The sequence below is a fragment of the Antennarius striatus genome, chromosome 6 (assembly GCF_040054535.1).
Source record: "Antennarius striatus isolate MH-2024 chromosome 6, ASM4005453v1, whole genome shotgun sequence".
NCBI lineage: Eukaryota > Metazoa > Chordata > Actinopteri > Lophiiformes > Antennariidae > Antennarius > Antennarius striatus.
The window spans coordinates 3,614,594-3,640,717 of record NC_090781.1 but is presented as its reverse complement, the minus strand read 5'-3'; the positions used below and the strand labels follow the sequence as shown (position 1 = coordinate 3,640,717).

The window sequence follows — 26,124 nt, the reverse complement described above, 5'->3', positions numbered from 1 at the left end:
ACAATCAGACGCATTCACACACCAGTGAGGGCCTCACTGGAGGCATGGAGGGTAAAGAGTCTTGCCCAAAGACACAACGGTGAATGACTAGGGGAGCGGGAATCAATCCGCCAATCTTACAATTATTGGACAACCTGCTCACTATCTGAGTCACTGTCGCTACTGAAAAAGCTGCTGACTGTGGTTAAATGCATTTTTTTTCTGTCTGGACTTTCCTTCTGTTTCTTTTCCTTTATGTCGATGCTCTTTGATATATTGTTGGTTGTGTTTAAGGTTGTTTCCTATTAGCTTTAATTTGTTATTTGTTCGTTTGTTTTTGTTTTTTTGCCTGCCAGACTTTAGTTGGTTGGTGGCCCACCATGGCTTCTATATTTTTTATTTTTTATATTTTTATTTATTTTATTTTATATAATGTAATGATCCCCTCGGGGAAATTAAGAGCGCACTCTTTGAATGGTTTGCCTCCATTTTAAAAATCTGTTCTTAAGTCATGGGCTCTTTCAAACGCAATTCAATCTGTCAGTAGCCCAGGCCTGGGGTGTTTTCATGTTTTTAGTGAGTAAAAGAGATTTGCAGTAAGAATGTTTTTAATTTGTTCAGGGAAAATTTTAGTATGGAAAATTTTATAAGCGCAGGATATTAAAAAAAACAACCTTGAGCTCCTGAGCACTGCTGAGGTTCCCTTGAGCAAGACACAAGTTGTTCATTGGGCGCATCACGATGGAGCTGCCCGCCGCTCTACCTCCACATCATTTGCATACCTACAGGCCCCTTGTGTGTGTGTGTGTGTGTGTGTGTGTGTGTGTGTGTGTGTGTGTGTGTGTGTGTGTGTGTGTGTGTGTGTGTGTGTGTGTGTGTGTGTGTGTGTGTTACAGGCCTGTACCCACATGTATATGAATGTGACTACCAACTAATGTACTAGAGTGGTCAAAGAATTTCCCCTAAGGGGGATTAATAAAGTAGATTTGATTGATTGATTGTAAAGTTAAAAAAAATCTTCTTGTTTTTCCTGTACATAATATTCTCGCGTTAGAAACATGAGATTAAATCTTTTGACATGTTTTATAGAACAATTCATAATGACAAGAGGAATTTCTTGGCTGATGGATATTGAATCGTCATAACTAAAATAGCATGATCAATCGAAAAACGCCATGTTTCAGAGAGGAACTCAGTCTTTGTCTAACACCAAAGAGATAATCCTGGACTAATCTCACAATGTCTTTGTCTCTGTCTGGATTTTCTTGTTACACGTTACACCAGAAGTGGGCTTTCGAACCAGGTGGCCGGTTCAAAACCAGCGTGGACCAAAAAGCATGGCGTGTGAACTGATAGCTGGAGAGGTGTCAGTTCATTTCCTGTATGGGTGAGGACGAATCCTTGAGTCCTAAAGTGGCAAATGTGATTGTCTGAGTAACAGCAGTCATTCAAGATTTTCATTTTGCACGATTATCTATAAATAGTTTTTAAAAAAAGAAACTGCGATCTGGGCAAGTGTGTATTTTGTTTGTGTATAAACTTTAACATGAACTCTCCAGACTGCTTCTGAAATGATGTCTCCACCAAAATATTCATCCATTCTTTCATCAACTTCTCTGTTTATGATGGATGGAGCAGTGTGTGTGTGTTGTGTGTGTCCCTTTGGCTCCATTTACTACCTGCATTACTACCACTTCGCCGCTAGGTGTCACTAGCACACAGGAAAGGATCAGTCACCACGACCGTCGGACCGTTTTTTCTGTCTACTTGAAATCAATGTCTTGCATTTTACTTTGTTATAAAAACAAAAATCTGATGCTGTCTGACTATTCATTCCTGTGTGTCAATGGAACCAGTAAATAGGTTGCCATACAATGAAACACAACCAATCATTGATAATAGACTAAATAGACCGGTAAACAGGGCTTGATCAATCAAACTCACTCAAACTTTATTTGTATAGCACTTTACATACATAAAACCAGAAGAAAAAGAACGTCACACAAATTTTTGTATCTTAATTACTTGATAATTAAGCTTTTAAGTTATTAAACTAATGGAAAGAATTGAAGAAACAATAGAGACATCAACAACCATATATAACAGATTGAAAACATAGGAAACGATGACCGGCTAAAAATATTAAAAAGACATAGTTACCAATAACATAATAAACAATAACACATCAATAGCTATTATTATTTGTCTTTGTCATGATTAAAACTCATTATAGACTCCGTATGGTGAACACTGAAGTGTGCGTGTCATCTTCCTTACGTGGATTACTTTGTGTCCTGCTGTAAAAACTCTACAAGCCCCCACTTGTAGAACTCAGGTTGGATTTATGGGATCAGTTTCTGTGAATATTTTCACCGCAGCTCAAGGGGACACATTTGAGTTGGAGCTCCTTTTTTTCTCCAACCGAGAAGTCACAATCTGAAGTCACTCTTCATCAACAGAACACCTCCATAAAACCTGCTTTTGGGGTAAAATTACAACTCCAATAGTAATAAGATGTTCAGAGAGCTCCTCTCTGTACGTGATGTTTTAGATGTGAATCAGTCCAATCAGTGAATCCGTGTCAAAGCATCTCACACACCCCCAAACTAACTGTCACTCTCACAAATCTAATAGTTATCCGCTGTAGGACATCCAACAAATTAAAAGCTGAAAATCCTCCCTGATCCGAAGGGGATCAACTTCCATCGGCAGCAACTGGTGTGGACCAGCCCATCACCTGGCCAGGACAAGGTAACCTTTCCCTTCACAGGAGGAGTGTTTAACCTGCAGCTACAGATGCAAAAGAAGAATGGTGGCTGTCATTCTGAGAGAATCATAATTTCTTACATTCTTCATCTAAGGAACCGTGTTTCTCAGTAAATATATATTAATTTAATGAATCAAAATAAGGATTGTCATCATTGCCCCCACAGAGGAGGCTTTTTTTCTACATTTTAGAGTGAACTTATGATTGCACTTTATTTCAGACTGTGAAATGGGACTTTCTTTTCCCACTACACTAAAAGAAGAAAAACCACAGAGAAAACATTGAGCTCCATTAAAAAATACTTAAGTCAGAGTTTGTTTAAGTAAAATTACTTAATTTATATTAAATGGATCCTGTGAGCTATTACTATTATGAGTCATGTAAATATTACCATTATGACCTGAAGTTACAATCGTTTCTATTGTTTATATATGTTAAACAGTATATAATAGTGCTGATAATAATAAGAACAACAAGAAAAGTAACTACAAGTGAACTGTGAAAATGGTGCCTTCAGGGTGCCTGAAATGTAAAAAAAAAAAACAACAAAAAACAAAAAGGCGAGAGAGCTCCGCCCCTTTAAGCAGAAACACTCCTGGTTTGACTGGGCAGTAAACGTTCCAGTAGTTTTACTGTAACTGACTCACCGTTGAACTTAAAATAAGGGGAAAAGATCCTGAACGAGCCCTGCGGGGTCACAAAAAAACACGTGGAGCAGTTTCAGTGTAACGATACAACATAATCCTCTAGTAGTTCTTGTGTAATTGTGGACAGCGGTAAAAGGTTGACCTTTAAGAATCCATTAGAGAGTAGAGAGAGTAGAGTAGAACTTTATTGATCCCTTAAGGAGGTTCCTTCAGGGAAATTAACATCTCCGTCGCACACGGCACAGTGAGTACACAAAAACACAGAAAAAGCACACAGAAAGAACCAGCACATAGAAAGTAGTACCAGCATCAAATAGAAAGAGTAATATATAACCCATCAAGAATATATAAATAGAAAATCATAAATAGGTATAGGAATAAAAAGGTATAAATAAACAGGCCTAGTTACATATGGGTAGAGTCAAGTGTCTGTAGTCTTTGCGTTGTTTTTGGTGTATTATGTGTGTCCCGTAAATACATGACATTACCTGTAAATACAACTGCAGCGAGTTGAGTAAAGCACTTTCATGAAAATGATCATGTTAAGATAATTATTAAAAGGGGCTTTAGATGATGTGGTGAACTAGAATTGTATGAATGCCATCTTATTTTTTCATGGAAAAATTATAAATTACATGAAACAATAAAATACCAGCATTAAAGAGAATCTGCATTATACTGACCATCATAAACTGCTCTTTGTTAAACTGCATATTAATTAGAATGAATGTTTGTAGGACCTCTGGCCTCTTATGTGGTAAATATTAACTCCACAAACAGCTGGGGGGACTTTCCAGATGTGTTTCGGTTGTGCGTGCAGCTTACTTTACGCTGTTTGCCAAATGAAGTTATTCTGCAGAGCTGCACCATCAGACCCAACGTGACGACAGACTGGTAACAGTGCAGAGCCTTTTGTTCGTCTCACTGTTAAACCACTTATTCAATGTGCGCAGCTGTGTAAGCAACTTCCTGTTTGTTCCAGAGCCTCTGGGCTCAGGTCTGAATCTCTGCAGGCTGAAGGGTCACCATGACTGCCCCCACTGTATGCACCGACACGCAGCACGCACACGAGTGTGCTTTTGTGTTAAAATGAGAGACAGACTGGGGGGAAAAAAATGATTGAGTGTAAGTGAAAGGTGAAAGTCAGCCACAGCCCCAGAGCAGATTTCTGTGGCTTGCAGGTTGAGACGTGTTTTGGTCCTTTAAGAGTTGGCGTGAAATAGACGCGGGTCAACAGCGAGCTGGAGCCTCCCTCTAGCCCACTATTTGCTATCACTACTCTTATCTGCATCACATTCCTTCAATTTTATGTCAATGCTGAAAAGCCAGCACACAAACACACCCGTTATGGCCTAGAACACATCACACAGTACACTGTAAAACCTGAGAGTGTATTGTGTTAATGCCAAAGACGTAATCTACCGTGCTAAATGAATTAAAGCCAGATAAGACACCTCTAGTGAGGAAAAACACCCTGGTAAGGGGACAGGGGTACACCTACCTCTCTTTAATGAGGGTATGTCCACATCTGATGGCTTTGATAAGGCAACATTCCATCCACACATCCTCAAAAGTAGAAAGTAGAGTAGAATTCTTGACCCTTTCACCCATTCTTTGTAGGAGTACAAAAGGTGCTCCTCGTATTTTCCTCAGTTAGCGCTTTGCTTTCATTCTAGGCACATTTGAACAGTGAAGTTTTACGGCACTCTGCTGTATAACAAAGGTCTTTTGTTAGAGGTTTATTGCACATACAAGGAATTTGATGTAAGGAAATATAAGATATAAAATATAAAATGGTGTTATGAGCAATAAAAGGATACTTTACAGGGTGCAGGTGTGATAATATAAATAGCATAGAGAAAAATGACGAATGGAACGGTTCAGTGTCCTCATGTATACAAGGTGTCCCCAAAAAATGTATACACAGCTGATAACTAAATTCTTTAAGAGGTTGTGTTTTTTTTTTGCAGATCAAATGTTATGAAGTCAATGATGGCAGCCAGACTACCCTTCAAAGACAAGTTCATTCTAACACTCAACTGGAGGAATGAAAATGCAATTTATGCACATTTGCACATTTTTTAGGGAAACTCTGGGTGTGTGTGTGTGTGTGTGTGTGTGTGTGTGTGTGTGTGTGTGTGTGTGTGTGTGTGTGTGTGTGTGTGTGTGTTTGTCAGCCAATAGAATGGGCGTGCGGTATCACATGACTGCCAACCAAAAATCCATGATGAGGTGAAGTCGCGAGCTTTGATGCGCGAGGGGGCACTATGTTCAAAAAATAAAAGAAACACTTCAATAACACATCCTAGCTCTAAATGATTGAAATATTAAATACTTATTTCTTTACATAGTTGAATGTGCCGGACGTCAGATTTATTAACTGATGGAGGTCTGTTAAAGTGGAAAAACACACTACAGGCTGATCCAACTTTGATGTAATGTCCTTGAAACAAGTTAAAATGAGGCTCAGTAGTGTGTGTAGCCCCCATGTGCCTGTAGGACCACCCTGGGCATGCTCCTGATGAGGTGACAGATGGTCTCCTGAGGGATCCCGTCCCAGACCTGGACTAAAGCATTGTCGAGGAGACAATCTGGTTGGTAAAAGGAGTGAGGACTGGGGAATGAGTGAGCCAGTCCATACCATCAGGGCCGTTGTCTTGCAGGAACTGCTGACACACTGCAGCCACACGAGGTCATTGGGAGGAACCAAGGGCCAACCGCACCAGCACGTGTTGGTGCAGCCACATGTGAACCTGCTTTCATCTGTGAAGAGCACAGGGCACCAGTGATGGATTTGCCAATTCTGGTGTTTTCTCACAAATGCCAAACATCCTGCATTGTGTTGGCCTGTAAGCACAAACACCTTCACATTGACCCTGCATTTGTAAATAGAAAAAAAGCAAACACGGCTAAAAAGCTGAACGATAAAATCAACAAGCACGACAAATACATATAAAAGAGTGGAAAAATAATTTCCCTACGGGGATTATTAAAGTATGACTCTTCTTATTCTTCTTCTTAAATGCCAGTCACACACAATGTCTTAACATCCTGCAGAAGAGAAGAAGAAGAATTTGAAACGACCAAAAACGTAAGCATAGCTCTTTAGCCCAGCTTTAATTTCATGAGTTTTTAAAATTTGTGTTCTTTTAAAAAGCAAAAAAACACCCACCCCTCTGTTTTTTTTGACAAATCGCACACACACACACACACACACACACACACACACACACACACACACACACACACACACACACACACACACACACACACACACACACACACACACACACACACACACACATATACTGTATATATATATACACACACCGTATATATACCGTATATATTTATATATATATATATATATATATATATATATATATATATATATATATATATATACGGTATATATACGGTATATATACGGTATATATACAGTGTATATATACTGTGTGTGTGTGTGTATATATATATATATATATATATATATATATATATATATATATATATATATATATATATATATATATATATATATATGCATACTGACGTGTTCTGTAGATAAAATGTATGTGCACAAGACATGAAGTGTTGTTTAATTTGTGCTCATTTTTAAATGACTACCTAGTTACAACTGGAAGAGAGAGTAGAGAGAGTAGAGTAGAACTTTATTGATCCCTTAAGGAGGTTCCGTCAGGGAACATAACTTCTCCGTCGCACTACACACGGCACAGTACACAAAAACACAGAAAAAGCACACAGAAAGCACCAGCACATAGAAAGTAGTACAACACCAAATAGAAAGAATAATAAATGAGCCACCAAGAATATACAAATAAAAAGGCATATATAGGCATAGAAATAAAAAGGCATAAATAAACAGGCCTAGTTAGGCATGGATAGAGTGAAGTGTCTGTAGTGTTTGCATTGTTTTTGGTGTATTTTTGTGTCATCCCTCAGCTCTCGTGTGGACTCTCTTGTGGAACTCAGCCTCCTATGAAATACGGACATAATGGGAAAGAAATGACTCATTTAAAGCAATCCTTAAGTGAGTCACACTTGGTTTTCAGTACCCTGAATTTACGAAGAAGTAGACTTCAGAAAACAAAGGAGATAGGATCAGTAGAGAAACCCTGCCCACAGGCTAAACTGACAAATGAGCTTCACAATGAGGAATAACAGGTGCCTTCATCAACAGATGGCTCCATCTTTCTATTTCACTCTGGTTTCTTCTTCTTTTTCTCCCACACAGATGAAAAGTTTTGCTGTTTTGCTAACCCTAACTCTTCTGTCACGGACCTGTCAAACACTTCAGTTTCATAAAACTATTTAATTTAGTGACAGATAAAAAGGAGAAACATTCTTTCCTGAAGCAGACATGTGGTTTTTATGCGTTGCTGGTCAGTGAAGTCTGACGTACAGCTAATGCAGGTGTTTCCCTCTCGCGCCAGTAAAGGACCAATCAGAGGCAGTTTCACACTCATCGTGAGTAGACAAATTTGGTCTGTAGTTTCTTGCAGCTGTTCACTGAGCCTATCTGACTGCTTTATATTCTTGTTGTGATGATTATTTAGTTAAAACTCTCAATTGTTCTTTTTAATATATGTAGTTAAATAAAAAATGCCATAATTGTACAACAGTTTAGAGAGATAATATTGATCCAGACGAATATCTTATGTTGAATTTTACCAATTTAATGATGAAAACAGAAGAAGGGCAGAAGACAGGAGAGCTCTTTACCATAAACGGAGGATTTCACCCAAGACACTGCCCTGTGGCTGTACACTAAACTGACCTTCAGGGCCGCTGTCCAAGATGAAGCATTTAAAATTGTGGACTAGAAATATCTAAGTCTCAGCAGAATACCACCAAAGGTGTTTGAGAACAATGTCAAGGTGCTGTAGGACTTCAGCCTCCAGACTGCATCAGCTGCTGGCTAACCAGCTGGACTAGTGGTGGTGGACAAAGAGCAGAAGAACACTATGGTGATACCAGCTGACATCAAAATCAGGAAGAAGGAGCACTAGAAGGTTTGAAAGAACAGCTGGATCAGATGTGGAAGGTGAAAAGTGATCTATCCTAGTGGTAGAAAGGAGAACCAGAGGTCCAGAGGCAGTTAATTCATTGGATTCTTCTTCTTCTCCTTTCGGCTTTTCCCTTCAGGGGTCACCACAGCGAAACAATTGCCTCCATCTAACCCTGTCTTCTGCATCCTCTTCTCTCACACCAACTACCTTCATGTCCTCCTACATTAAATCCATAAACCTCCTCTTTGGTCTTCCTCTAGGCCTCCTGCCTGGCAGTTCAAAACTCAGCATCCTTCTACCAATATATTCACTATCTCTCCTCTGGACATGTCCAAACCATCTCAGTCTGGCCTCTCTGACTTTATCTCCAGAACCTCTAACATGTGCTGTCCCTCTGATGTACTCATTCCTGATCCTATCCTTCCTGGTCACTCCCAGAGAGAACCTCAGCATCTTCATCTCTGCTACCTCCAGCTCTGTCTCCTGTCTTTTCCTCAGTGACACTGTCTCTAGACCAAACAACATCGCTGGTCTCACCACAGTTTTGTACACCTTTCCTTTCATTTTAGCTGAAACTCTTCTATCACACATCACACCTGACACTTTCCTCCACCCGTTCCATCCTGCCTGGACACGCTTCTTCACCTCTTTTCCACACTCTCCATTGCTCTGGACTGTTGACCCTAAGTACTTAAAATCCTCCACCTTCTTGATCTCTTCTCCCTGTAACCTCACTCTTCCACTGGGGTCCCTCTCATTCACACACATGTACTCTGTCTTACTGCGGCTAACCTTCATTCCTCTCCTTTCCAGGACAAACCTCCACCTCAGCTGTTTCAGGCCAGATGTTTCCACATGGGAACCAAAGCTAGCAGCTTTGTACAGCGTATTGACTGAGAGGAAAGCAAAATCAACTCTGGTTTAACTCACACAAGAGACACACAATAAGATCACTAATTGCCCACATTGGAGTTTCCCTGCTCTGATTGGACGATTGATATGGCTCTGGTTCCTGTAACCTTAACCCGACCACGCCTTAATCCCTATTCAGCTATGCACCAACATTTAACATAACCTGAGCCTTGGTATGAAAAGCACCTTTATGCAACCAATCAGAGGCTTTGTTGAATAATGTTGTTGGCACTTGGTCATGTTTTTTTTGACCAGGAAATGAACTTTAACAAACTGTTGACTCAGCTCTTTATTGTTATAGTAATGCCCAGTGTTTCTTATCAAGATGTTCTGATCATGTTTCTTTCGTGCCTCAACAGGTCGGTGCTGATAAAAACTTCTGTTTAAATGGCAGACATGGCAGCAGGTCTGGCAGAATGGAACTCATATGTTTCTAAGAAGTGGGGAATTCATTTAAATGTTGTGCAAAGCGCTTCCTGATCAAGTATTGACAAGTATTAACTTGAGTCCTCACAGTCTCCTGTAGAGACTATGAGGTGAGAGTCTCCAGCCATGTTATCACACCATTATCAGCAAATACAACATTACTAGAAGTTGTGTTCACTTGATGTAGTCTGGTTCCTGTGATTTGCGTGTTTCATTAATGACATATAACATACAACATTAACATTCTATCAGATGTTGCTGGAAAGGCCGGCTTTGATAGTTTTGGAAAATTGAGTAATAAACTGCAGCCTCACAGAGGAGCTTTTACAACATGTATGATTACTGAACATTGATTAATATGCATTTATAAAACAAACAAGATATTTAGTGTTCTTTGGTCATGTAGGCTCACTTTTCAGAGAGCTAGCCTCGCTGATTAGCCTTCTTACAGCTTTAAGCTAAGATAGCCAAAGTGTTGCTTAAGTCCCCCTCTGAATTTAAAGGAAGAGTTCACCCATGAAGGAGCTGCTTCTGTCACAGAAACGTTCTTCTTGAACTGATTTGCATCAGTTATTGATCTGATCAGCTTTGAACTGACTTATTGATTTTTAACAATAGAAGTTAGACAGCAGTGCAGCTGTCATTCACTTTGCCATCAACGCTATGATGTCTGATTTTTCACTTCTACGTCACAGGTTTTGACTTAGTGTCAACCCTAACATTACATGCATGAGTGACATTTGTGAGGCTGTGACATCCCAGGGGATGTTAGCGTCTTCAGGCTGACATAAAACAGACCAGACAACCAGAGTCTTGATTTTCTTCACTTTAATTCTATGATAGAGAGCTAGGCAGTATGCACTGGGAAACAAGTAAGTACATCATTAACACGATAACTCATGTTATCTCTTAGTTAACCTGTTGGTTTGATAATGATTTAAACATGCTCAGTTTTATTCTTCGAGGTCAAAACAACATTTTTAATTAAAAGTCTCTTTTTGCTCTGGTTGAAACGGTGGATTTTGCATTATTTGTCAATGAGTGAAGGTTGGCACAATAACATATATTTATTACAATACAATGATGTGACACATGTAACACGTGGTGTTAAATTTAGGAATTCAAAATTAAACAGGAAACATGGTTTTGTTTTGCAAAATAACTTGGTTGTTGCAAGCGAACATTTTAGCTGGAGCTGTTTATATATCCGTTTGTGCGTTCCTGCTGTGATCAGAATCGATAACAGAACTGTTGTACGGCACTTTGGAAAGAGGAAGGTTGGTCATTTTGTTAGTGGGCTCTGTGTTTCCACTGACCTGTAATCTCAATATGCAAAACGGAAGCAAGTGAGTCCCTCAGTAAAATACTACACAGCTGTGTGGCTTCCTCTTTACGAGTCCTGGGTCATGGTGATTGATTAGGGGTGTGTGTGTGTGTGTGTGTGTGTGTGTGTGTGTGTGTGTGTGTGTGTGTGTGTGTGTGTGTGTGTGTGTGTGTGGTTCGGTTGAAAAAATCCAGTTTGTTGCCCAAATGTCTTTTCCTGCATCAGGGAAACTTTCTAGTAGTGAAAGAGAGCGAAATATAGACGTTGATCATGTGTTATTTTATTCAGATATTTCAAACATAAAGATCACCACACCATCTACTATCAAGACTGTAAATCGCTGGCTGTGATAGGACGTTTTGTTAGCTATGTGACAGCTGTACTTATGGTTTTCTTACTCTTTCATCACCAGTGCTAAGAGGTTTGGGTCAGGGGTTACACCAAGATACTACATGGAAGAAGCCCCCAATGCTGCAGTCATACAGAATTTTCTGTCTCCTTCTGGACTTTAGTCCTGATGACAGTTTTCTTCGGATTTACACTGGAGTGAATGAATTAATGGTTGGGGTTTTTTTTGGGTTATTTTTGTTAATTTTGTACATGTGGGAGTAAAACAACAAAATACAAGTTTATGTTAAAACTGCATGCTATATTGCAATCACCTTACTTGGAAGTTACAAAAATGACTTTCAAGTTAGACAATCATATTTACCCATCAAGCATAACCTTGAGGCCATTTCATGTTCTTTTTTTTTTTTTAATGAGCAAATTGCCAGCCAGAGAGTGTTCCCACTAGCTTTAATTCACTAGCTAGCTATTTCTTTTTATGTTTTATAAGAAACATTTTTTTCATTTAATCAGACAAAACAAATGGAAGTTGATTTGGAATGAGAAGAAGCTTCTGTTTGTGTATGGCGTGGCATTATGGGTGGGCCTAGTGTGCCTGGGCCCTCCTATTTGCACAGTTGGTATATCCTAAATTACCGGAACACATATACTGTATATGTGTGTGTGTGTGTATATATATATATATATATATATATATATATATATATATATATATATATATATATATATATATATATATATATATATATATATATATATATATATATATATATATATATATATATATATATATATATATATATATATATATATATATATATATATATATATATATATATATAAATCGCCTTTAACTTAACTTAACGTGGCATCATATGGCTTGCTTCCATCAAAAGGGGTGTGCAAAATATCTGTCCAAAACATAACCAGACTATGGTAACATCTTCCTTTGCGCATGATCTCTTCCACCTATCTGTTTCCCTCCTGCGCTTCCTGCCAGAGCCCTCCATGGTGGCCGTTAGCCATAAAAACCTACAGACTGGCCATATAGTTGTTTAATCACCATGTTTAATAACAGGGTTCAAGGGTGTGAAAACAGTAGCAGTTGATAGTTTGGAAATAAAGTATATGTTTCTATATGTGATACTGCCTTTTGTGAAATCTGGGCCAATCACAACAAGATATGTTAAGGGTTGTATCCCATTGGCTCTGGTTGTGCATTGATGTGATTAGGGTTAGGCTTAGGGTTTGGGTCAGGGTCAGATAGGTTTAGGGTTAAGGTTAGTGTTTGAGATAGGGCTAGGAGTAGGAAGGGGGTTAATGTTAGGGGAAGGGGTTGAATGGACAGTAGCTCTGTAAAGGTCCACTAAATGTTGCATAGGCCATAGACTCGATATGAAGTTATTATTTATAATATTTTATTATTATTTATAATATTATTTATAATATTATATTTATAACGTGAGCATGACATAAGGATTGTGAAATGCAGATATGTATTAACATGGCTGGCACGCTGTGGATCATGCATTATAGACTCTTGTGCCCCAGGCCATGGTCTTACTGATTTGTTGTCAGGAGAAAACCATTTAACCTGTTTGACCTCCAGACTAATCCATCAACTGCTGAAAGTTGTACTAAGCCAATAGCAGAGATTTTCAGATCACTTCCATCCTGCTGTGATCATCCGAGTAGAGCGACGTCTGTACTTGGATGACCTGCCTCCTTTTCGGTTATCACTAAACACACTCTCTCAATTTGGTAGTCTATTTAAGATTCTGCCCATCAGCTCTGTGGCTGTGTCTTACCTGTAGGTGAGATTTAGCAGCAGACGTAGTAAACAAACAAAGGTGCATTTGGGATGAATCTATCTGACTGTTTTAAAGATTAGCCCATGTGCACTGGGTACTTGAATCAGCATGTGCTCACAGCAAAACAGTTGCTCTCATTGTTCAGGGTCAGAGCATTTTAACCTCCGTGACACTGAGCCTCCATCAGGAAAGCAAACTCATGTCCATCAATCTCCCCCCCCCCCCACCTCTCTCTCTCAATTGGAAAGGTGCACCAGGTGGTTGTGAATTGGGTGGTGATTGAGAAAACCTTCATCCCCGTCCTCCACCTGGCTAGCCCGATTGAAACGGTGGTCATATCAAACGCACCGCCGTTTGTCACAACTTGGTCAGCTCCTGAGTCCTATCAATATGTTCCCGGTCACTCAGGCATGTTACGCCCTCTGGAGACAAGTTACAACGATCCCCAATCGTTTCAATGAAGAGCTGAATTTCCCGCTCACGTTTGAAATTTATCACTATGACGACACGATTTATGTCACCAGTTTAGAGCATGAAATGTTTCAAGTCCGGACAGGAGAGACATCTCATGCGTAACTGTCCGAAGGGGAGAGGATGACCGCTGGCTGACACGGGGCAGGCAGCTGGGGGGGGGCGGCGGCGGCGGCTGCATAGCCGGTAGTTGCCGCTAGTTACGCGGCCGTGGCGACATCTGGCGGCGCGGCAAGGGCTCCGGGGCCGCGGCCTTCCGACTCCTTTACCCACTGGGTCGCCAGTTGCCAACGCAGAGCCGCAGAATAACATGAAGGATACAGGTGACAAGGAAAAAGTTAAACAACCGGGGACTTGCAAACACCTGAGACACCTCCTGATACAAGTAGCTCTGAGAACTAAAATGACAACAGTCTGAAAGAGGCCGTAACAGAAAAATATGATTCGCAAAAGATTAAAAAAAAAATTCTGCAAGACACAAAAGGCTTGAGGGCAAAAGTAGAATTTTTTTTTTACTGACCTCAACATGTTTCTGGATAGCGTCAGCTTTTATATGAAAAGTAAAATAGGAAGTGTTGAACCAGTTTTTACATACAAAGAGTTTTTATAGATTGAAAAAACTAAGGAATAAAGTAGAAGAGTACAGTATTATTGAAAATTCTCTTAACGTGAATCTTTTATGGATTTTGTGTCAAAGTGATTATTCTGTAATTTGACTTTTATGAATAAACGTGATGTTAAAAATCAAATCAAACCTCTCTCTCTCTGTCCTCTCTAGCACCACCATCAGCACTGACAAGGCCTAAACCCTATCAAGGTGTTCGAGTCAGAGACCCAGTGAAGGAACTGCTGAGGAGGAAGAGACGTCTGATGCCGCATTGCACCAAGATAGCTTCTCCTACTGTGGTGAGGATATCCCAACACATCAGACGAACATCCATCACCATTTATGAACATTAGTTGGTCTGGATTTTCACATCTGTGATGAGTCATATGAACTTAAATATTGTCATCTCTCTACAATCTTCTGTATCACGAGAATTGTTTTGACATTCTGTATAGAACAAATCCATTATTCATGCATTGGTCCTCCACCCTTTCCAAAGAAAATTACTTTCCAAAGTCAAACAGTGACAAGGTGTTGCTTGCTCTGCTTCTATCACAGCATCATTAATAATTAACCCAATAAGGCTGAATGCAGGAATGATTGCTCAAGATTATATGCTGTTGGACCAAACATTTATAACCTCTGCTTTGGGATATTTTAATAGTTACTCTCTGAAATGTGCAAAAGAAAATCGTCAGTTTGTAGTAAAATTATATGAAGCAGATCATGCATGGTGCAGTCCTTGACATACGCATGCATACCTGCCATTTTCTGTTTTTTGGTGCATGCCTGAATAGTAACTTAACAAGTTCCATTCCATTGAGTTCTGATCATTAATCACACCTAGTCTCCAGGCTCATGTTCTTCACTCATCTAAAGGAATAAACCCAATGACCTCCAGAGAGCTAAATGCAGAGATGAAAGGAGAAGCTCCATGTCTGACCATCAGGATAATGTGGAGCAGAAAGAAAGCCCTGTGGAGCCATCAGGTTAGGCTGTCAGGACCCTGGGCCTATCCCAGAGCCAAAGGGGGATTTTGCCTTTATATAACCCAGGTGTTTTTCCGTGACAGTTACAGATATTCCCTGCGTAGCTCCAGGCCTGGGCACATAGCCCTATGCAAAATCACCTGTAACCCTGCCAAAGGTCCTGCCCACTTCTGTGGAGCGCCTACCAGAGCAGGAGAACACGGACAGCATAGAGTCACACACACACACACACACACACACACACACACACACACACACACACACACACAACACACACACACACACACACACACACACACACACACACACACACACACACACACACACACACACACACACACAGTCTATATATATATATATATATATATATATATAAACCATACTGCTGCTCACAAATGTTCACTTCTGCCCTTAGTCTAGCTTCCACTACTCTCTCCCATAACTTCATTGTATGACTCATCAGCTTTATTCTTCTGTAGTTGCCACAACTCTGCACATCTCCCTTGTTCTTAAAAATGGGCATCAGCACATTCCTCAGGCATCTTCTCACGACGTAAGATTCTGTTGAACAACCCAACAAGTCTTGGCGTTCCTCTTCTCTCTCTTCCTACGAACACACTTTCCTCCTCTCTTTCTTCGACCAACAGTAGTTCAGTTTCCATCGGCACCCTGTCGGTGAACAGCACCGATGGCGGTCGTTGTTAACCCGGGCCTCGTATGGAACTCATAGATTTGATTTGCATGTTTGATATATACTCAAACCACACACACACACACACACACACACACACACACACACACACACACACACATATACATATACAGTATATGACATGTGGAGATTAATTCTTCTCATGGGTAAACAGAACAAACCCCCCCTTGAACAGCAGCATCAGGGTGATAAGGGCTGTTTTCACATGCTGGGACAGTATGTTGGCACAGAAGTGAAGTCTGAGATCTGGCTGGTTGTGATCATCAGAGAAAACTCAGCACTTTGATTGTTATATTAACACTTATTTAGGGGCTGGCAATATTTTATACAGTGACCTGAGTGTGATGTGGGGGTCAGCAGTTTGGCATCATGTAAGGAACATTGAGGTAATACGATAAGACATTGAAAGAAACAAACAGATGTTTAGGGATATTTGATACACTTCGGTAACGTAGCATTGTCGTGACTCAACCTGAACCAAACCCCCTCCTTAAAATTCAACACAACTAACTCCTCACCTCTGCCACGTCAGTCTGAATCATCAATAAAATCACCCATCATTTCATACATGAAAACCTCAATGTGAAAGGAAATCAAATCTCCTCCGGGGTAAAATAATCTTAACCACAAACAAATTGTGCAAGTAAATCAAATACCTCAGTGTGCATTCATACATTCATTCATTTAGTCTGTAGCTTTAAACATAAGAAACAAGCTTTGACACAAACTGCGCTGTTCCAGCATACTAAGAAGCTTTCAGTATGGGCGATGACTGTTGTGAAAAGTTGTCCTGTAGATTGTTGAGTCGATAATATGTACTTCAATGCATTACAAGTTCCCCCATCTGGGCAGGTAAACTGCTGTAAATGTTCCAAATACAGTGAAACCAAGAATGTATTGTAGCAATAAAACATGTTTGCTATACATTCCTAGAATGTATGTTAATATAAAACCTTCAAAAAGCGGAATCCTCTCCTTACATTAGTTCAACTGAAGCTAAAGTCGTTTTCGAAAGTCCCACAGTAGTCAGACACATAGTGACGCACTTCTGGACGATGAGCTCACCAGCTCAAGCCTGGCCCAACATCAAATTTGAGTCTTTCCACTGATCACTGATGAAACTGTGTGACTGTTGAATCTCACTCCACCTCAGGTATACCTATTTTATAATGTGGTCGTCCTGACCTACCTTCATCATTCGTACAGCCATAACCCTCTGTCTCAGCTGTCAGACACATCACTTTTACCTTCAGGAATATAGAAACCAACGCTCAAGACTTCAGTGTTCATGTAGGCAATGACAGCATAACCTAGAAGTGTGTAATTAGGAGGAACACCCTGTCTAATCTGGACCCAAATGCTTCTCAGTTGTTTGACCTCTATGCTAGTCACAAATGTCCATAACTAATACCATGTTGGAGCATAAGGTCCCCCCAAGTACACTTTGTACCAGGACACCCTATGTCGTACATCCAGGATCAACTTTGTAGTCGTATCAGCCAATTTATGCTGTATGCCATTTGGGGCGGCAGTAGGTCAGTTTACTTAGTCTTCGACTGGGGAACGGAAGTTGCCGGTTCAAGACCCCAGTCCGCTAAAACATTTGGATTGTGAACTGGCAGTGGGATGTGTCAGTTCACCAACTGAGCACTTCCGAGGTGCCCTTGAGCTGAGGTGCGCTTCTCAGCCAATTAAAGGTGGATTGCCCACTCTGGGCAGTCCCTCCCTCAAGTGGAGGAGTTCATATATGTTGGGGTGTTATTCACGAATGATGAAAAAATGGAAGAGGAAATAGACAGGCAGGTTGTTGCAGTGTCAACAGTGATGTGATTGCTCTACCGGTCTGTGGTGACGAAGACAGAAGTGAGCCACAACGTAAAGCTCTCCATTTTACCATTCACTCTCAAAACCCTTACATACGACCACGAGGTCTGGGCAATGACCAGAAGGATAAGATTTCAAGTAGAAACAGCTGAAATCAGTTTTCTGTGCAGGGTGGCTGGGCTCATCCTTAGAGATACAGTGACAAGATTAGACATCCAGGAGACACTCAAGGTAGAGCCATTGCTCCTTCATATCAAGCGGAGGCAACTGAAGTGGTTTGGGCATCTGGTCAGGATGCCCCCTGGAGGTATTCCAGGCATCTGGAGACCCAGAGGCAGACTGAAGACTTTCTGGAGATATTATATCTCTTGTTTGGATTGGTAACACCTTGGGATCCCCCCCCCAGTGGTGATTGTGGCTGAAGAGTGGAGTGTCTAGCTATTACTGCTCAAACTGCTGCCCCACGACATGAATCCCGATAAGTGGTCGAAAACAAACAGATACGAAACAAGAGTTGTAAAGCTTCCTCCTTCAGGTTTTCTGCATGCTGTGGTTTGTGAAAGGCACACATATGTTGCTTTTCACTATAACCTTGTGAAGATATAAACTTGTCAGTTACAGGTGAACAAATTAAATCGACAGAGAAACCAACATGTTGGTCAATGTCATGAAACTTGTAGTTAAGCAAGCAGCCAAACAACCAGTCCTTAGTTAAACAGCCAAACCAGCCCAGCTTCACCTCATGTTCTGTTTGCTCTGACTGTAAATCTATGTTTTCAATAAAATGTACATCTACTTTATGACAGGTCCATTTGGCCAAGCCCTCTTTCACAACCCACACACACACAGCTCAAACTCTGATGGGCAGTGTTGCTTTCCCTAAAGGTGTGCATCACATACCTGTTGCCTCTGTGCTTTCTTTACACTGAACAAGAATTTGCTCATGTTCATCTACTATTATTATGGTCTACTGTTTGTTACAGTGCTAAAAACTTTATAATGCTATTTAGCTTCAGTCATACATGCGCTGATTTAAAAAGCTGACTATATAGATATACCTCAAAGACTGAGAATACATGAATAATATCAGGCTCACACCTTCATGTTCCCACCCGTAGTCAGTTGTTTGAGTGTAAATACTGCATATTTACAGTATATACCAACATGATACTGTGCTTAGTTTTACACATAATGATAGTACTGCTAAAGGAAGATAATCTGAAATTGTTGTTCCCCCTTTCAGGATGTGGATGAGCAAAACAGTCAGTCATCATACACACAAGGTACGTCCTCATAACAAGACAATTTAACCAGTTGGTCTGGTAGAAGAATCATGACTTCAAAGACTCATCTGAATTTCTCTTTATAATTCAGGGACCTCTGGATCTGATGCCCACCCCCCAGCCGATCCATCAACTGTAGGAAGTGATGGAGGACTGCAGTATGCGGGGTGGAGAGCTCTACCCCCTGCCACCAGTGCTGGCATGCATCCTACAACGGCACACTGGTCCTGTGATTACAGCCAGCTGGAGCAACCAGCCCACACTCCTGCCTCTACAACCAGCCCAGCACTGACAGCTGATGTGTACATGCAGACCCTGTGCCCCAGCTACACCATGCTGACCTACACACACACACCGCTGTTCACTAACCTTGGCGTGAGTAGGATTGCTGATAAAATGCTTAGATCACTTGGGACAGCAAAACACTATAGATCAGTGCAGCTGAAAACTACAGTGAAACTAGAGTTATCCATCCATCCATCTATCCATCCATTTTCTTGAAGACGAGACGACCATCATCATCTCGTCTTCAGCCTGTCCCAGCTAACTGTAGGGCAGGGATGCTCGCACATTTTCAGCATGCAAACTACTTAAAAAATTATCAAATGCTAAAAATCTATCATCTGCAAAAATGCAAAACATATATTTATGTATATACGTATTATACAACATGTACATGTTGATGTACCTTGCCTACAAGGGCAAGCCCATATTGCACAACTCAACACAATTAACAACTTTCCCTTTTGCCATGCCATTTTTTGCTGTTTTTGTCAGTGAGTTTACTCTGATGACTTGCACCTAATTGAATCATTCATCATTCAGACAGCAGCTGGTGACAGCCAGCCTCAAGCACATTTCTCAATGATCATCAGTCATGTAGGACCAGCTCTTGGACTTGACTTAACTAACAGCATCTGACCACAGTTTAGCTGCTTGTAATCTGCATGTCCAACTACATGGAAAATCCCCTTAATCTTGAAATCTTTGCAGGAGTTTCCCTCGACCAAGCCATCTCATGTCAGCGTATAGCAATAACTCGGAATGGTCGCAGTCAGCCTTCTCCAGGTGTTCAGAGAATAGCTGTCTTTGAAGAGATCTGGGTTGAATAGAACAATATCCGTTGCCACAGCCATGATCTATTTCACATTGAGCATAACACTTGTTGATGAATTATGCAGTAGTAATCAAGGAAGTCCGGGAAAGCATCATCCGGCCTGCACTTGTCGATAAATACATTCTAGCGGTCAACAACTGCGGGTGGTCCATCCTCAGTATTTGACACTGACAGCTGAGTCTTCACAAAAAAGTCTTTTGAACGACAGAAACATGTCATCTCCTCGTGCCTGTTCTGTCGTGGACTGTACTGTTAATGGATCCTTAATAAATGAATTCCGTATTAAAATGTTTTGTTTTTACTCCGCCATGCAGACACAGGGAGAACATACAAACTCCAGACAGAATCAAATCCGGAACCTTCTTGCTGGAGTAAAAAGCAATGCAATACAACACAACATAAAACAACACAATACAATACAACACATAATACAATGTGAATTTCCCAGTTTGGGATCAAGTCTATCTGTCTGTCTGTCTATCTAAAGGAACTAAAGATTGTAATGGTCTAGTCAAAGTCTGGACTTCAATGTGATTGTGCTTTAGCCTGACCTTAAACAGGCAGTTCCTTCTGGAACCCCCACCCCCCAAAAAAACTCATGGGCCAAACTTCTTACTTCTACAGCAAGTAAATCAGCCACTACCAGTAATGGCAAACTGTTACCTTTAAAAAAAATCTGGTGCAGTAAGCTCGACCTGTAGGGCTGATGTGCAGGGCATCACTGCTGGGTGAACCATGCTAGATGGAGTTAAACATGGTCCACATAATGTGTACTATCCTTGTTGATCGCCCTCAGTTTTCGTAGGAAGTAAATGGGTTATTGGATGACTTTTAGTCTGTTTCTGAGCATTTAGGGAACACTTTAGGGTTAATTCAGGGAGTCTTTTTTTTAAAATCCAACCAGTTCACGTGTTCTGAGATCTTTTCATTTCACAATCTTAATTAACATTGTTGATAAATGTGAATATCTCATTCAGATTTATCTTTGTTTCAGACCATACCAATGGCCCCAACAACAACCTCTGTTCATCAGGTGGAGCTTCCAGACTCGGGGCTGACCTACCTCCCATGGGCCCAGCCACTCACCACCATATCCACCCTGTCCAATCCAGGGGTCAAGTTTGCACCGAGCTCTGCAGTGTTGGCTGGGTCACCTCTGGTCCACACACCCTTGACCATGTCTTTGACCACCATGATCCCTCAGCTGGATTGCCAAGGCATGGATCTTCAGCCACCAATTGTGGACTCTGGACCACAAGGCCACTCTCTGGATGATGATCCAGGGGTGGAGCTGGAATCACAGAGCCTCCTGGATAAACTTCTGGAGAACCAAAAGGCTGATGGTGTTGGGGAGGACAAGGACTCATATAGCAGCTCCTATTTCATTCTCAACAGCTGAAAATATGAACGTGTATTTTCTTTTTTGTTCAGAAATATAAGAGTTGAGACTGGTAGCAGATTCATCTTTTGCTTATTAAAATGTATGTAGTGGTAAATTGATCAGTTCCATGTTTGTAGATATATATTCAATATGTAAGAATAATGAATTGAGATCTGTTCATCTGCAGATGTCCTGTTTCAAAGCAAAATTCGCATTTTTAATAGACTGTCGGACCTTTTGGTTCGGAAAAAGTTCGTAAAGCTTCAGTGTTGACCTGCCAGCACTTCCAGCAGGTGTGTTGCCAGTGCATCGCAGGGTCACATGACAGAAGAACAACCACTCACGCACACACTCACACCTACGGACAATTTAGAGTTGCCAATACATCTGATTTTCACTGCAAGCCATTCTGATTTAATTTCATGCTGGCAACTGTATTCTTGAAATAAAACACAACAGGATGCTGTTTTGGTGGGTTTGTCAGTCAGTGCTGTCCATCTTTTCACAGCCTTCAGGTTAATGGGTCATTAAAGCTGTCAGTCTCAGCTTGGATAATTATTACGTGTGCTGAAGACGTCTTTTTCTCTTTCATAAATGATGGTTTGTGACACAAGACGTCAAGAGTTTTTATCATGCTTGTCGCTGCAAGCTAACCAAACAGGATAAAAAGAACAAATAGAAGGTTATGCAGTAACTATCAATTATCATTTATCAAATGACAACACGGGGTTTGTAGAATGGTAGCGCTTCAGAGTAGATCCTAACTTTGGGAAAGCTATCTGAAAAATATTTATAAAAAGAAAGCAGGTTTAATCACTAAAGTATAGACACATATTTAGGACAATGGATCCAGCAGAGTTTGTATTTTTCAAAATTCCCTGAGGTTAAACCAATAATGATTAGCAAGTGGAAACATCTGGAATCACCAACTCAATACGTCAGTAATGCAGGCAAACCTCGGTTTCCGACCACAATTCATTCCTGAAGGCTGTTCCAATAGCGATTTGTTTGAATTCCAAATAGATTTTTCCCATTACAAATAATGTAAATGGTCTTAATCCGTTCCAAGACGCTAGTAAACTACCTTTTTTCAACATAATATGTTATTTCATAATATCATATATCAAATAGTATAGTAATGAAACATTTCAAAGAAATGTAAAAAAAAAAAAGAAGCAAACACGAGAAAGAAGGAAAGAAAAAAAAAACATCGACGTAATCGGGTTATTAGAAGGTACGAGTTACCGTCGTCTTTTGGACAGAAGTTTACGGTACCGTAACTCGTACTATAGGCAATGGAGCGCAAATTAAGTGAAAAATTATTGAATACAGTAAACTAAAATAAAAAGCACATTAACGTCACGTTTTCTCTCGACATTTCTCACCTTAATCCCGCTTGGCGGTGAGCAAAAGGTGTTTGTTTCGCGTTCTACTTCCAAATTTTGTTCGATTTGTAAGACAAAAAAATTCTGAATTTTTTGCTCAAATTCCGATTTGTTCGATGTCTAAAGCGTTCAAAAACTTGCTTGTATGAACACACAAAACAACTAAGTTATTCAGTAATAATGTCAACTCTCAGTTTTTGAGCAGGTTCTTGAACCTACTGAAAGACAAAGACGTGGAAGATGATAAAGTAAGGTGGATGCTGAAGGATTTCATGGCTAATGGCGAGCTTTATTCGTATGTTTTTGTCATATAGAGCTGTTAATTAACTAAGCTGTATTGCTACCCTTAAATTATTATTAGGTTGTTCTAGCCCAAAAAAAAAGATTATTATTATTATTATTATTATTATTATTATTATTATTATTATTATTATTATTATTATTATTATTATTATTATTATCATCACTATTATTATTTATATTATTATTGTTATTATTATTATCATTATTATTATTATCATTATTATTATTATTATCATTATTATTATTATCATCACCATCTTCAGCAGAGTCCACAGAGGAATCCTTTCCTGTATGCGCTAACTCCAGGCTCAGGTCTCCTGCAGATGCTGATGGCCCCTGAGCCCTGCTGTTTCCCCCCAGGGGAAACTGAAATTGTTGCAGGGACTGAAAGACACCCATAAATCATTCCTGGAAACAGAGGATATCATATCTCTGAGGAAAACATGTGTTGGGTTAGCTCAGTTGACACAAACAGAAAGAGGAATTGACTTGCAAAATCGCAAACTGCTGTCCAGGTGAACTACGATGAGTCCTAACAGGCCAACGCAGAGATCAAACTGACAGCCTTGAAGAGTACCGCTGAAATACGATGCCACATATTGCATAATTCACAAGGGAGGTTTGTACCAATTACTTGCACGTTTGTGAGCTCATTTTCAACACCAGCATAAATGTGGCACAAGTCCAGAATTTAATGGAAAAAAAAAAAAAAAAAGGAAGGTATTCCGTCATTAAAGTTGTGTTGCAGTGACTATGAAAGCATTAAAAACATCACATGTATCTCTCATCATCCGGCAGTCTTATTGATTTTTCTCATGCCTCATTCAGTGTTTGTCATTCAGTCATTTTGTCTTTCGCACCACAGATACAGTATATAGATTACAAAGCACTTAGTTGGTGTTTGGTTTATTTGACAACTCATCTTATATTCACGTCCTAAGCGGTGCCTCAGAAGGAAAAGGTGATCCCATATTGGACAAGTCCAGGACTGCTCCTTCTCCTTTCAAAGCATCAGCCTAACAGTTTTATTTTTTCTCAGAGTTAAAGTCAGGTTATGTTTGATGAGAGCCGAACTGTTGAATCATGGAGAGGCCCTTTTAAAAAAAGCTCCACCTTTGGGCTAAGAGGCGTCGCAGCAACATGCCTGTGCAGCACCTCTGATAGCATGCAGGGGTGGGACACATGGAGAAATGTGTAAGGCTTATCATGGAAAGATTGTACCCCCAGGACTTAAAACCTGGCACCCCGCGGTGACCGGGGGGGGATATTCATTTATGGCTCGTTCCAATTAGATTTCTCTCGTATTCACCTCACTGTTGCTCAGCAACTGCTGCTCGTGCAAACTTGCATTATTGTTCCACATTCTAGTGAAATAATTTAACACGGGCTTTCTGATTGGAACTGGTTCATTTATCATTTCATTTTATTTATGATTTATAGATCAGTTTTAGGGTATAATTTTGAAATTTTGGTTGCCAGTTTATCCTTTGTCTTAAGAAAAAAAAAAGTCATAACTAACATAATTAAGTGCCTATATGCAAAAACAAGGAGACCCACAATTAATTTACCATAAATTTATTTAATCGACAGAATTTACATTTTGGAAAGACCATGTCTTTATAGACAAGGCGACCGTAGGGATGGAATCTCCCTAATAAGGTGAGAAGGAGACAGGCGTGGAGAGCCTGTGAAGGGGAGGGGTACAGAAAAACCAGCAAAAACACAACCGTGGACCATTGTAGAAGTCATGAACTTCACACAAAAATGATAAAATCTTGATTATTTGCATTAAATTTTCTCTCAGGTACATGAAAATCCCTTGGCCCCATGAGCGTACCTTCATTTAATAGCACTAAATGGTGAACATCTCTCTGTCCACACACACACACACACACACACACACACACACACACACACACACACACACACACACACACACACACACACAGTGTAAAGCTGGTCAATACTATTGTAGCACAGAAAGTTGTGTTGTTCATGTTGTACTTTCATTTTCATATATATATATATATATATATATATATATATATATATATATATATATATATATATATATATATAAATTTTGATTGTTACTTGTAAAAAAAGGCAAAAATTCTAGACTACATTTGTGAAAAACCGTTTCATCCAATTGGTTCTCCATTCGGTTGGAAAGTTCTACTTCATCAGGATCTCACAATGTCCGACTGGCTTGTATATTTTTAACTTTAATAAACTCAAATTGCATTTTTTTAAAAACTCAACGATCTCAATTGTTTTCTATAAACAAAAAGAACCATTTCTCACAAATATTGTTCACAAATCTGTCTAAATCTGTTAGCGAGTGCGTCTCCTCTGCCAAGATACTCAATCCCGCCTCACAGGTGTGACATCGAGATCCTGATTAGACGGCGTGATTATCGGGCAGGTGTGCCTCAGGCTGGCCACAATAAAACGCCACAAACACTAGTTTGTAGACCCGTCATGAAGAAAAGGCCATGTGAGGGAACCACAGACTTATCATGACGGCTATTATATTTTTCCTCAGGACACATCACCGATGTACAATCATCAAGCTTCTGAGTAGCTGGGATGCAACAAACCTGTAATTTAGGGAGTGATTCAACCGTTATATATCAAAATCAATGGGTAAATATCAGGTAACCGTAGAGATTAAATTAATAGAAATGACTCAGAGCAAAAGAGCTCTGTAACGTTCTTCGCAACACATCCCTTGCTTAAATGTGAGAGGCGTTTTTCCTACTGATGAACCATCTGAACTTGATCAAGTCGCATCAGATACTGTCAGTA

General features: G+C 40.1%; 1 protein-coding gene across 1 annotated transcript; it reads left to right on the top strand.

Annotated features, from left to right (window-relative positions):
- Positions 1-10,584: 10,584 nt before the first annotated feature.
- Positions 10,585-22,086, top strand: LOC137596956 (POU domain class 2-associating factor 1). Its single transcript, XM_068317797.1, has 5 exons — positions 10,585-10,633; positions 14,494-14,621; positions 19,091-19,130; positions 19,222-19,505; positions 21,242-22,086. Exons 1-5 carry the CDS (start codon positions 10,618-10,620, stop codon positions 21,644-21,646), a joined length of 873 nt encoding a protein of 290 aa, XP_068173898.1. The 5' UTR covers positions 10,585-10,617; the 3' UTR covers positions 21,647-22,086.
- Positions 22,087-26,124: the final 4,038 nt, after the last annotated feature.